This window comes from Typopeltis vanoorti, chromosome 23 (genome assembly GCF_054136105.1).
Source record: "Typopeltis vanoorti isolate ZY-2024b chromosome 23, IOZ_Tvanoo_1.0, whole genome shotgun sequence".
NCBI lineage: Eukaryota > Metazoa > Arthropoda > Arachnida > Uropygi > Thelyphonidae > Typopeltis > Typopeltis vanoorti.
In genome coordinates this window covers 54,765,315-54,779,359 of record NC_143571.1, presented here as the reverse complement: position 1 = coordinate 54,779,359, position 14,045 = coordinate 54,765,315, and the positions used below count along the sequence as shown (strand labels likewise).

The window sequence follows — 14,045 nt, the reverse complement described above, 5'->3', positions numbered from 1 at the left end:
AAGATAAAGTAAAGAGTTTCATTGAAAACCAGTTAAGTTAAGCAGTGATATACTTTCCTTATGACACTGTTCATTGTTTTGCTGGTAGCGACAACGGTCAGTTCCATAGAAATGCCACAAAGTAGGAGATATTGCATTGTCCAAAATGTTCAGATACCTCTTGAAATTCAGTGCATAGCACTATAAATAGAGGTCCAAGGCCAAACCAGGAAAAACATGACCATGTCATCACACTCCCACCTCCGAATTTCATAGTTGGAGTTAGGCATTCTGGTAAAAGATGTACACCAAGTATCAGCCACACCCACGCCCATTCATCTACTCAGTAGAGAGTGTAGCATGATTCATCACTCCATAACACAGCTTTCCAAACTTCCACATCCTACTGTACATGCTCTTTGCACCACTGAAGATGACACTGCATGTCAGTTCGTGTAATGTGGAGTTTGCATATTGCAGTCCTACCATGGAAACCCATGTTGTGATCCTCGATTCTGAATGTTTTTGTGTAGATTTGTGTCGATATTCAGAACTTCACATTTCAACGTGTTTGATGCCTTATGAATGGCAGTTTTTTACATATCTTTTGTAACACCCTATGGTCACGTTCAGTGAGTGTGGTTGGTTGTCAGCTGCAGGTAGCATTTGCAGTTGACTCACTGTGCTTCCATCTCAGTATGGTATCACTGATTGTTGACATGGGATGGTCCAATTTGTCAACAATTTGCTGAACGGAAAGGCCTGCAGCATGGCTTCCTATCACAACAACCTCTTTCAAACTCCATCAGTTCCCATCTCGCAGTCATTTCACCTGGACACAGTTGCGCTGACAATGTAGCATCCTATTCCTCCAATTTATATAAGCTACAGGTGTGACTCGTTACATGGGATGATGCACCTTGCTCATGGGGGTGTCCTGTGACTTCTTTCCAAGGAGTGTGTGTGTGATTTTGTTTAGAGTGAATGGTCAAAATGTCTCATTGAGAACTTCTGCATCCTGAGATTAAAGTTGAACAAAGTGCTGTTAAAGCACTATAAAACATCTAAGCAAAATGCCAAAATCCCATGAAATGGAGCAAGAGAACTGCACCTCCAGTGGCATAGGTCTGTCTTAAGAGTCTGTAGTCCTAGGATAAGCATGTTCTATTGGTGCTCTTTGATAGGCAGGAGGTCATAATATCACCATATCCTATATCCTGAGGAGCTTAATACATCCAATTTTACTCAGTTTAGGGAGATGTTAAGTGATGGTATAAACTTCAGGAGATATTCTCTTCTGTTTGTATTTGCTGAATTGTTGTGCTATGGATTTCTGTTTGGTTGAACATAGCATGTTGTAAATATCTGCTATTTAGCAGTACAGATATACATTTTTTAAAAAATCTGGCCATGTCCAATTTATTTTTTTAAAAAAAAGGTTAGTTTTATTTCTGTTTTATACACAAACATTTGATTAAAGTTGTAATACTTCATTTTTATATTTCTTTAATAGAGTTTGTATTAAAGAAAAAAAAATCCATTATATACACCCTCTGTCTAAAAAGAAACCGAACTTTTGATAGAAAATGAAACACAGGCCAATTATAATTATTCAAATCATTTATTTCAATCAATATACTCTCCCACAGCTTCGATACAGCATTTGGCACGGTAAATTAATTCGTTAAATGAGTTTTTTATATCGGTTTTTGGGATACTGTTGAGTCGTGGTTACTGCTGCTTGAACGTTTTCACTGGTGTCGTATCGCTTTCCTTTCACCAGCAAATGAAGTCGGGGGAAGAGAAAGAAGTCACAGGATGCTAAATCAGGTGAATACGGCAAGTGATCCAACACACAAACTTGATTTTTGCTTAAACACTGTCTCACAATGTTCAAATGATGAGATGGTGCATTATCGTGCAAAAGTGACCAGCTACCTGCATCATGATATTCATACCTACGCAACAAATTCTCACTATCAATCGCTTCAAAACTTCGAGATAAAACTCACCATTGACCGTTTGGCCAGGCAGAACAAATTCTTTGCGATAATGCCCTTGGAATCATAGAAACAAATCAGCATTGTCTTTATTTTTGACTTCTCTAAGCGACTTTTTTTCGGATGCCCCACTTCTGGTGGTCTGCACTCAGCACTCTGGCACTTTGTTTCAGGCTCATACTCAAAACACCACATTTCGTCATCAGTAATGATCATTTCAAGGAAGTTTGAGTCCTTTTGAGTGGTTTTAATGAGGTCCTTGCAGTGTTCAATTCGATACATTTTTTGGTCATCGGTCCACTTCTGGGGAACAAATCGCAAATTCAATTTATGAAGGCCCAAACTCTTAGTCAAAATGTTGTGCACAGTTGATTTTGGAATCCTCAATTCATCTTCAGTCAATCGATTTCGATTCAGACGATTTCGGGTTTTCTTTGATGAAATCACACACTTTTTGGATGTTAACTTCACTCAGTCCAGTTTTTGGACGGCCCGGCTTTTCATTGTCCTCAATCGTCTCACAACCACTTTGAAATTGCTTAAACCACTCGTAAACTTGAGTACGGGATAAGAATTCATCACTGTATGCTTTTTGAAGCATTTGATTCGTTGTGGTAAAACATTTACCAAGTTTAACACAAAAGTCAATCGCAACTCTCTGTTTGAAACTCATTTTCTGACCGTTCGTCAAAACATGACACTCTTGGAACTATAACTCGACTTCTAATGAAACAAATGTCATAAAACAGTTGACACAACACTAATGAAGATTGCCACTTTCGACGACAAAAAGATACAACAGGTGGCACCACTAGTTTCTTCTATTTTCGAAAAGTTCGGTTTCTTTTTGGACAGAGGGTGTACATAGATGCAGTCTGCCACAATTATTTGATTATACAGTTGTTCAACAGTGTATTCCAATCGACTACTGTCTTGCCAACCATCTAACTTCCAATTAGAAAATACAACACCTTTGTGCAACTGCTTAGCAGAGAGAAACAACCTGGTTACGAAAACAAAAACAAATATTTTACTTGTGTGTAAAGTGTGGCTTTTGTTTTCATTGCCAGGTTGTTTCTCTGTGCCAAGCAGTTGCACAAAGGTGATGTATTTCCTAATGGGAAGTTAGATGGTTGGCAAGACAACAGTCAATTAGAAACATAGTACAAATTGGAAGGAGAATAAAAGTTTTGGGAGAAATATAGTGTAAATAATAGTCATTTTTTTAAGTCATAAAATAGGTTAAGATCATTAAGAGAGAAGCACACACTTTCCTGAATTAATCATGAATTTCCTTTTAAAGGACACTAAGTTGAAAATGTGAATAAAACTACCCACTACTTTGGGAAAATTTAGAGTTTTCCCAAAGTAATGGACAGTAATCTTTTAAAATATGTTGAACAGCAAGACTTGTTCTAGTTAAACATTTTAAATAAGCAAGAAATGAACTTCTTTATGTTCAAGGACAGTTGAAGTGCTTCCAAAAGAAAAAAAAAAAGAAAAAAGAAATACCTTAATGCTGTGTTTCCTAGGAAATAAAGAAAAAAGGAGTTATATATGTTTGAAGGAGTGTTAAAGAGGTAATGTTGTCATATTCCAATGCAGAACTCAAGATAGAATCTAGGTGACTTTTTTTTTTTGGTTAATTGCATGAAAACCAGGAATGTAATATTTAATTAGATTTTCAATGATCTGTTGTCAAGAAAAGAAGGGAACTTTCTGTGCACTAGTCTGTGGACTAGTGCACAGAAAGTTTGAAGAAGTTAACTGTTTAGTTGTTTATTCTTATAAATTCATGTGATTTTGAAGATTGAAAATTGGTAGTAACTTTGTGAGATGTTTGTTTTTTTTACTGTGAAGTTTCTGGGCCTTTCTGATTGTTTTTTATTTATGAGGCTGAATTGTATATAGTGCTTGTGAGACACAGAAACTACACAAACACAGTTGCCATGCATACCATAATTAAACTAATTCTGTTTACAGTAAATTCCAGTTAAGTGGTGCACTGGTTAATTGGGGCAGCTGTTTTATTGGGACAAGTCTAGAAGAACAAAAACAAAATGAGAATATATCATGAATTTGCTTCATTTATTTGTGTCACAATGCTGTTTATAAAACAGCATTGTGACACAAATAAATTTGGGGGAATTATAAAAATATAATAATGTTAGATACCCTAAATGTCAATCTATGTTTTATTAACCCCTTAACGTACCAATTAGAAATCAGAAAGCCCTCATTTTTCTGCCAATTTTTTGGGTGAGGGTGATTTGCTGGATCAAATTCATCATTATTCGAAAAATAATAATGAATTTGTGCAAACGCAAACGAAATAGCAGATACATGCCGTTGGCAACTTTTCTCAGCTGAAAGGAAATAGGCACAAGATTGTCTAGCGTCTATATTCGGTTGTATTTATATGTGAAACCAAAATTCAAAATCAGTTTTGGTGCAATAAACAAAAGACGTGTCACAGATGTCTTTGTATGTTAAGGGGTTAACTAAAAAAAAAAAGTATTTAGCACAACTGACAAAATGGTGCAATTGACTTTCTTCTTTATATAGAAGAAATTAAGTGAGGAAACAAAATTAAGAGAACTTCCTTTTTTTTTTTTTTTTTTTTCCAGATATATTGATTAGCTATGGCTACAGAACATGTTGACAGCATCCATGCATGTGTTGGAGAATGATGCATTCCCTAAAACATGTTATTCTGGTACATACAAGATTTCAGTGGAGAATATAATGAAAATGTTTATTTATTTTTTGTTTTTATTATTTTTTTAGAAACTGCAGGAAGGAGTCTTACATATCTTACAAACTGCAGGAAGGAGTCTTACAGGAAGGAGTCTTACATGTCATAAAATAATCAAAGTTATAGGAAAAAGTGAAGACCTTATTCACACTTAGATAGCCTTATTCAGGCCATCTAAGAAGTGTCTTAGATGTCATTTTTGTCTGCATGCAAAAATACACTTCTGGTCAGACACGGAGTGAAACTTATGATAAGCTAATTAATTTAATACACACTTTTAAAAATCAGCAATGCAATGCTGAATATACTAAAAAAATTATGTTTTTCATTATTCTAATATTTTCAGGCCTGATTTGCAGAGGAAAGGAAGAGATTGCAACTACTGGAACTTTGAATTTTCCCTTAAAGGAGGTAAACTGAATACAGAGATTAAATGGGCCACATCCAAGAGCTTACTGAATAACAGGAAAGTCAGAGATTGCTCTAATATAAGTAGCGTAACCAGGCTGAAATTTTCCTCTTATTCACTCTAAATAAAAAATGCTTTCTGCCTCCATTAGTACAGATTCGGTCAGTTTAGACTCAATCAAAAGAGAAGCAGACAGTCTGAAAATTGAATTAATCAAAAATATATATTTAAAATTTGGATCTTTTGCTGCAGCACAAGAGAAAATTTTGAAGATTGTTACTGAATTAAAATCTTTTACAGGGATCAGAAAACAGATGCCAGGACCATCACAATTTAGAGGAATTAAGGACTTTTAATTTTTTTTAGAGACAGTAGATTAGATGTGTTTTGGGCATATGCAAAGATTTTACTCTACATATCTAAGTCACATAAACTAAATCAAAAACCACTTTCTCATCACTTCTCATTAAAAAATTATATAGAACCCAGTTAACTTAGTCTTGTTCTCCTAAAGTTTTATTTGCTAATCAGACTCAAATTTGCACATTCATAGTACTTCATAAGCAGAACCCTTAAATATGGTAGGTTTTGTTTCAGGCATCCCATGCAAAATATTTGATGTGGGAAACTTTACTTCAGTAGTTACTTGGGGGTTCTTTGTCTTGTTAAAAAATATATTCATCAACATGAAGTTAATATATTGGATACTGAGATAATATCAAAAGGAATATATAGTCAGGAGATTAAATCTTCTTGAATGTTGCACAGTCATTATAGATTTCTGTGATTTTGGTAAAAGAAACTGGCTCTGCAAGCTAAAGACAACCCAACAGAATTCTGTTGTTATGTTGCAACTATGAATGAATGAATGTGAAAAAATACTTCTCATTATTGTAGATGGTAAAGAGGTGGAAAATCCAGGAGAGATTATTTAACTACTGAGCATCCATTTTGCTAAAAGCTATCAACCGCATATGTGCAATATAGAGCACAATGCTGTCTCTACAATGGAGGAAGATACTCAGGTGAACGAGAAGGTGCTGGAGCTGTTGCATAAACTGTATATGAAATCTGCAATAGGAACTAATGAAATAGTGACACAGGTGCTAAAAGAGTGCTCAGCTGTCCCTTTGACCTACTTGTATAATTTGAGTCTCAGCACAGGGGAGATTTCACAGTAGTGGAAAGAATGTATAATAATCCCATTGCACAAGGGTGATGTGTCTGTCTGTTGACCTGTCAGGATCTCTGAACTGGTGTAGAAGATTTTGGAAAACTTGGTAAGAGGTTGCATACAGAAATAGATTGATAGAGAATCTATAATTTGCAATGAACAGCATGAGTTTACTAAAGGAAGGTCATGTTTTAGCAATTTGCTCGCATTTTATTATAATGTTACCATTGAGTTAGACAAGGGATTAATGGATATACTGATACTTTTGGACTTTGCTAAGGCTTCTGACAGGATACAAGATGGAAGAGTGATGCATTAATTAAAAAATATGGAATTGGATTATAAAATATTGGTGTCGATAAGAGGACAGCTTGCTGACAGATATTAAAAGGTAATGTATAGAGAGTATGAGTCTGCAAGATTTATGGTGACCAGTGGTATACCACAAGATCAGTCATTCTTATTCACTTATTGCATTAATGACATAGGGAAAGATTTGACAGGTGCTGTACAGCTGTTTACCGATGATGCAAAGATAGGCAAGGTAATCAGAATGTGAATGATAAGCAGTACACAGAATGATTTGAATAGGCTGGAATTGTTGGCTATGTAGCTATCAGTTCATTGTTCTGTAAATGTAAAGTTGTGTACTTTAGTGTAATGAAATATTAGATGTCATATTATATTCTGAAGAATGTGTCCCGAGAGTTCCAAGAATAAATAGGTAGGAATGAAATGGATGTGTAATCTTATCAAGCAAGAAATTTATAAGAAAATGATGATGTGGAAGGAATACTGTGTGTATAAGGATGATGTCTACTATGAAAATTATAAGCAGCAGGCCAGAATAGTCGCAGTTGTGCCGAAAGCTAAGTCTGAGTATGAAAAGAAACTGGCTCTGCAAGCTAAACCCCCAAAAATTCTATCGTTATGCTGCAAGTAAAAGAAAGAATGAATATGAAAGAATAAACTGAATGCAAATGGTGTGGGGCTGACTGATGCAGAACAGATTGTTCAACTAATCGGTGTTCGTTTTGCTAAAACCTATCAACTTGGTGTATGTAACATTGAGCTTGCTTCTGCCTCATCACTGGATGAAAAAACTCAGGTGTATGAGGAATTAGAGCTTTACCACAAACTGAATCAGAATTCAGCAATAGGAGCTGATGGGATATCAGCATGGGTGCTAAAAGAGCGTTCAGCCGAATTGGCTACTCCTTTCACCAGGCTATATAATTTGAGTCTGAGAACAGGGAAGATTATGGTAATCCAATTGCACATTGATGATGCAAAACCCAATGTATCCAACTATCAACCACTCAGGAGTGGTGATGAAGAATTTGGAAAAGTTGCTTAGGGCTCACATTCAGAATGGGTTGACAGAGAATCTCTGCTTTGCAATGAACAGCATTGGTTTACAAAAGGAAGGTCATGCACAGTAATAATGTTATAATAATGTTACCATTCTATAATAATGTTACCATTTAGTTAGACAAGGGGAATGGATATACCATTATCATTTGGATTTTGCTAAGGATTTTGACAGAATACAGCATGGAAGACTGTAGCATAAATTGGAGAATATGGAATCACATTAGAAAATATTATCATGAATGAGAGGATGACTGACTGACAGATATCAAAAAGTGGCATATATGGGGGATGTGAGTGTGCAAAATTTAAGATAACCAGTGGTGTTCCACCAGGATTAGTCCTTGGTTCACTGTTATTCAATCTCTTTAATGTTGGGGAGGATTTCACAGGTGACATAGAGCTATTTGCTGATGATGCAAAAATGTGGCTGATATTTGGCATTTGCAGAATATTGAATAGGCTGGAATTGTGGTCATGGGAAAATGTATGTCAGTAAATGTAAAGTCATGCACTTTGTTGTGATTAGATATCCAGTGTTGTATTATATTGGTGGGATTATGCTAGAAAACACTGATCAGTCTACAGATCTTGGAATGTTAGTAGGTAGGAAGTTGAAGTTAATTGGCCATATAGCAAAGATTGCAAATACAACTCAAAAGATAATTGCAATGTTGAAATGAACATTCACATGTACAAATAAGGATGTCATTTTTCCTCTTTACAAGGCCTTGATAAGACCTCCCTTGGGCTGTTGTGCTCAGGTCTAGTCTCCTGGTTTCCATTGTGATTCTGATATAGTGGAGAGAGTGCAAAGGAGAGTGTTAAAAATGATATCAGGATTGTGGAATACTGATTATGAAGATAGATTGAGAATATGTAGAGTGCAGACACTAGGCAAACAGGAGAAAGTAGCGAGATATGATTGAGACTTACAAACTTCTGAAAGGGTCATACAGGATTTCAGTTGATGGAATTTTTAATTTTATGGAGGATGGGTAAAAGATGAGAGGACATCCTTGGAAGCTGAGAATTTTTATTTTATTTTATTTTAATGTTAAGCCCATACAAGAGAGGCTGGTTGATCAAATTATAGTACATTAGTACCATATATAGTTAAAGCCATCAATGAATGCTATTAAGAAAAAAAAAACACTTGTATATTGTGTGTGTAAGCAGTGTGAATGAATTCAAGAATAAGTATGACAGCTGGAACATGTGACCTTCCTCAATGACTCCCTGGAGGCCTCTCTTAATAATAATAATATTGGCGGGAGACACCAGAAGAAACTGATTAAGCTAAGGATTATGGAATTTTAGTAGGAAGTTGATGTTCAAGGGCTGTATAACAAAGATTGCAAATACAGCTCGGAGGACAATTGCAGTGCTGAAATGAATCTTGACATGTAAAGATAATGAAGTGATTTTTGCCTCTTTACAAGGTCTTTATACTACCTTATTTGGACTATTTGTGCAGAACTAGCCTCCTGGTTTCTGTGGTGAAGCTGACAGAGAAGAGAGAGCTGAAGATGATTTTAGGATTGTGGAATACAGATTATGAATAGAGAAATTGAAAATTTGTGGGCTACAAACATTAGTAATTAGAGAAAGAGGATGATATGATTGAGACTTGGTCTTCTGAAAGGTCATGCTAATACCATTAAATGGAATTTTCTTTTTATTTTATGGAAGGTTGGAAAAGGACAAGAAGACATCCATGGAAGTGGAGAATGAATGCCATCATGAAGGGTAGAGATCTAGTATTTTCCTTATAAAGTGATGCATGATTCTAATAGATTGCCTTTGGAGGCAGTGAGTGTAAGTAGTGTGAATTAATATTACATATTACATTATGGAAAATACCTAAGAATAGCGATCTGAACTTCTTCCTCCACCTTTGCAACGAGCTGCCCAGTGTTGTACTATGTACTAGGATCACTTGCATTTGGCTAACGCTAGGGTTCGCCGATACTTTATAGTTCACTATATTCGGCAAGAAACTCTCTGATTCTTATTATCTTTGAGTTTCTTGTTCGGTTTTAAAACTATGTGGGATTTAATATCCCCTTAATTTAAGAAGTGTGAATTAATTCCAGAAAGGTATGACATCTGGTGCAAGTGATATGTGGCCTCCCTTGAAAAGATCAAAATATAATAGATAAGTTGAAAAGAATTGTAAAAAGCAAATGATTTCTACAGAAATTCTTTGTTTTATATTCCTCAAGAAAATAAATGAGAATGTAGAAGTGGGCATAAATTTCAATGGTGGGCACATTGTAAATCAAGATTTAGTGGATAACATGTTGGTATTTAGAAGAATACTTTCATTTGTCAGTAGAGTGTATCCATATTGAACCTTCTCAGAAAGGTATATATGCCTTTCTGAGAAGACTTTATTTACAATAAAGATATTTCTTTATTTACAATAAAGAAATATCTTTATTGTAAATAAAGATATTTCTTTGAATGTAAATATTTCCTAAATTGTTTCATGTGGTTTCTAATTTAATACATTATCCACAAAATAGCGAAGCTTATTAAGTGATGGAGCGTAGCTGCTCTGTTAACTAGGCCCAAAGGCTAAATTAGAACTAATATAAAATTTTTTAATTTATATTAAAAGAGTAATTAAAAATATATACCTGGTTGTGTATTTTTAGAAGGTAGGGATTACAATATATTCTCAGCCAAACTTGATTGAACTGAATTGTATAATAGGAAAAAAGATATTGAGAATGAAGCTCAATTCTGTAGACCACATAGTCCACATAATTGAGCTTCATTCTCAACATCTTTCTTATCTATTGAAAATCTAGGAAAGTTTAGCTACTTTTTCATAACTTAACTTTCTCACATGGAGTAGCATTGGAAAAGCAGAAGAAATTAACATCACAATGGGGATAAAAATAGTTCTTGAGGTTGCTGAAAAACTTAAAAAAGGAGGACAGAGCACTGTAAAAGGAATCAGATATGATTTAGGTAATATAAAAAAAAATAAAGAAATGAGAATATTCTGGATATATTGTGGAAATTATCCTTCTGTAATGTTGCTTTTATTATTATTATTATTATTACTATTATTATTAGTAGTATTTATAATTAGTACTTTGAAAATGTTAGAGATACATCAATGAAAGCTCAACCAAACCATAAGTAATTATATATAATGTATGTGTGCACATGTGGTTATGTCACATTCTAGTAATGTTAACATAAATTTTATGTTATGGAATGAATTCCAACTTAAGACATTGTAACTGAGAAATGTCTAATTACTCATCAGTATGATGTTTCTAAAATATTACCAAAATGCTGATTTCATTGCTGCTTGTATGTTGGAAGTTTTTTCACTTGGTTATACTATAAGTTAAAGATACCAAGAAATTATATGCTTGGCTTAATCCTTTATTCAAGTATATAGGATTAAGTCAAGTATATAATTTCTTGGTATCTTTAATTTATAATGCTGCTTGTATGATCAACGATTTGCTAAATTTAAAGCAAAACAATGGGCAATTAAGGAAAAAAATTGGCATTGTCTGTAGCCACAGGCAGTTTCAAGGAATCACGATATACTTAAACATTGACATACAAAAGAACTAACCATTCAAAATTCATTGTGTAGAATTTATGGAGACAAAAACATATCTTAGAGCAATTACTTTACTTACAATTAAGAAAATAACACTCAACAGTTCGACCTCTCTGAAGTTCATCATCAGGATGAAATATATTCTTGATTTAATCCTTTATCCAAAAGCGTAAGCAAACAATATTTGTGCATGAAGTTGAAGTATCTTCATGACCATGCTACTTGTATATAGAAGCTAGTGGCTTCACATCAATTGCCTTAGTATCCCATACCCTTTCCGATGTATATAATGCTATGCATTATAGAAAGGGCTAATACCCAGACTAGTTTGACCTTTATTGAGGTATGTTAAATTGTGACTATACCTCTTCAAAAATGCTCAGCGATCAACAAGGATCACTTTTAATGTTACTGAGTGATCCTAAAGAATCACTACTAAACTCATGACTCCTGACCTGAATAACTCCAGACAGGAATCTTAGCAGTAGCTCCACTCAGTGACAGACAAAAACCTACTACATGAGCAGAGCCTCTTTCTGCTCCCCAGGAAGCAAGCAAACCCATAGATCAACATTATTATTATTATTACATGAAACCTCCAGGGAGTGCAATTACTCATCGAGGGAGGGCAACTACTCAACAATCTGTCTCCACCACTCAGTTCACCAACTACAACAAACTGCAACCACAATCATCATCATCTACACCAATGCCATCTACTGCCCACCACCACCACTAGTATTTTCACAGACAATCACAAATATCCATGCCCATGGTGGGATTCGAACTCGCATCCTTTTGGCTGGAGAGCGGATTCACTAACCACTCAGCCAACCAGACCAGCAAGATTATCAGATGATGTCATCTTTGATATTTTTTCTGCAGCCTTATTTTATTATTATACAGGTCTCTCCATGGAGTCAGAAGACATTGTGGAAGATCCATTATTTTCACACTAGTCATTATTCACACATCACCTATCATACCTCTGCTTAAATTCATTCATTGATGAAGCAACCACTTCTGACAATCTATTCCACCTATTTACAATCCTCCAAGAAAAAACTAAAGGTGTCACCCTAACACCTTTGCAAACCACACTTACACAATTTCCATGGGTGACTCCTAATTTTTTACCTTCCTCACATGTACTGAAAAAAGACATCAGTGAAAATCCCCTTTAATAATTTATACTTCTATCATGTCTTCTGTGTTTTGCTTATCCATAGTTTTTGTATCCCACAAACCTTTGATTTGTTCTCATAGGAAGAATTTGATAGACTTATGAGAACAGATCAAAGGTTTGATCTGTTCTCATAGATCAAATCAAAAAAACAGATCAAAAGTTTTAATAGGAATAATTTGATAGACCTCCACAGCCTTTGTCACTTGCCTGTGGATCCTCTCCACCACTTCATCCCCATGGAACGTACCACATAGTAATCCAGATGTGGCCTTATGAAATCCTTATAAAGGACAGCAATAACTTCCTTGTCCCTGCTTGTTAGTGTGTTTAACAACCACATAATCTGATGTGCTGTTTTGGGTGCCTTTGCAATATGCCCTCCTGGCCTCATCAGTTTCTTGTCATTCGGTTCCATCATAGCACACAGCTTGTGATCTCTTCTTTCTTAAGTGCATCACTTTACACTTGCCCACATTAAACTGGCATCCATGTATCTTTACTGATACTGCTAGTCTATTTAGGCCATCCTAAAGGATTTCTATATCACTTTTTAAATCACTTTCTTTTACTATCGCTCCTCAGTTTGTGCATCATCAGTAAACAACTGAATATTTCTCATCAAATCATTTCATATATCATTGATGTATGAAATAAACAATAGAAGACCATGTATTGAGCCCTGTGGTATACCAGTGGTTACCCATCTTCTCCTGGACTCAACTCCTCCTAAACCACTTTTTCATATCTATCCGTCATTCACCCACCCTCTAATCCAAATCACCAGATTCATATCTGTCTCTCCAATTTATGCAACAGAGTTCTGGGTAGAATCCTGTGAAAGAGCTTGGTCAGAGTTGCTGATAATTCCCTTGCACATTATCACAATATGTGGACTGATGACTTAGCTGATCTATTTTGGATTTATTAGAATCAAAATAAGTTAATTTTGTTATGAAATGTGTTTGGTTAATTTTTAAAAATTATTTTTAAAATATTAAAATTGATGATATTGAAAATTTTGTATGCTAGTATTATTTCCTTTGTAGATTGCAAATCCTGTTCCACGAGTTGCCCATCCTGATTGGCTTCATAAACGTTTGCTTGATAAAAATGATACTTTAAAACAGAAGAAAATTAGTGAACTCTTTAGTATTGTTCCTAACCAAGTTGGACATAAGGTGAGTCAACATATTTAGTAATTACTAAAAGAAAGAACCATAAGGCTTCTTTTCAGCAATGTAAAAAAATTACATAGACAAAGTGGATACTAGATCCAACATTGTTTCAAAGCCGAATATTTGTAGAAACTATGAAAGTTTCATAAGTTAACCTGAGAGCTTATGAGAATACGATCATTGGCATCTCCGAGTTGCCTTAGCTTCTACTACTTAAAAGACATAGCCCTATCTCCAAGTCTTCATGTATTCACCATTATCAAATGCACTAATAAATAAATGTACTAATATGTAAAATGGAATGTACTAAATAAATAAATGCACTAATAAATATATGGACGCTTGGCCAACACCCATGTCTTTTAAGTAGTGCAAATTAAGGCAACACGGGAATGCTGAGGATT

The 14,045-nt window shown here is 34.9% G+C and overlaps 1 protein-coding gene across 1 annotated transcript in view; it reads left to right on the top strand.

The window, feature by feature from the left end:
- The window catches only part of PolE1 (DNA polymerase epsilon catalytic subunit 1), a 415,552-nt gene that overhangs the window by 213,715 nt on the left and 187,792 nt on the right, over positions 1–14,045 (top strand). The window contains exon 30 of the mRNA XM_090412775.1: positions 13,513–13,644. Within this exon, the coding sequence (XP_090268901.1) occupies positions 13,513–13,644 (132 nt within the window). The remainder of the gene's footprint in view (positions 1–13,512; positions 13,645–14,045) is intronic.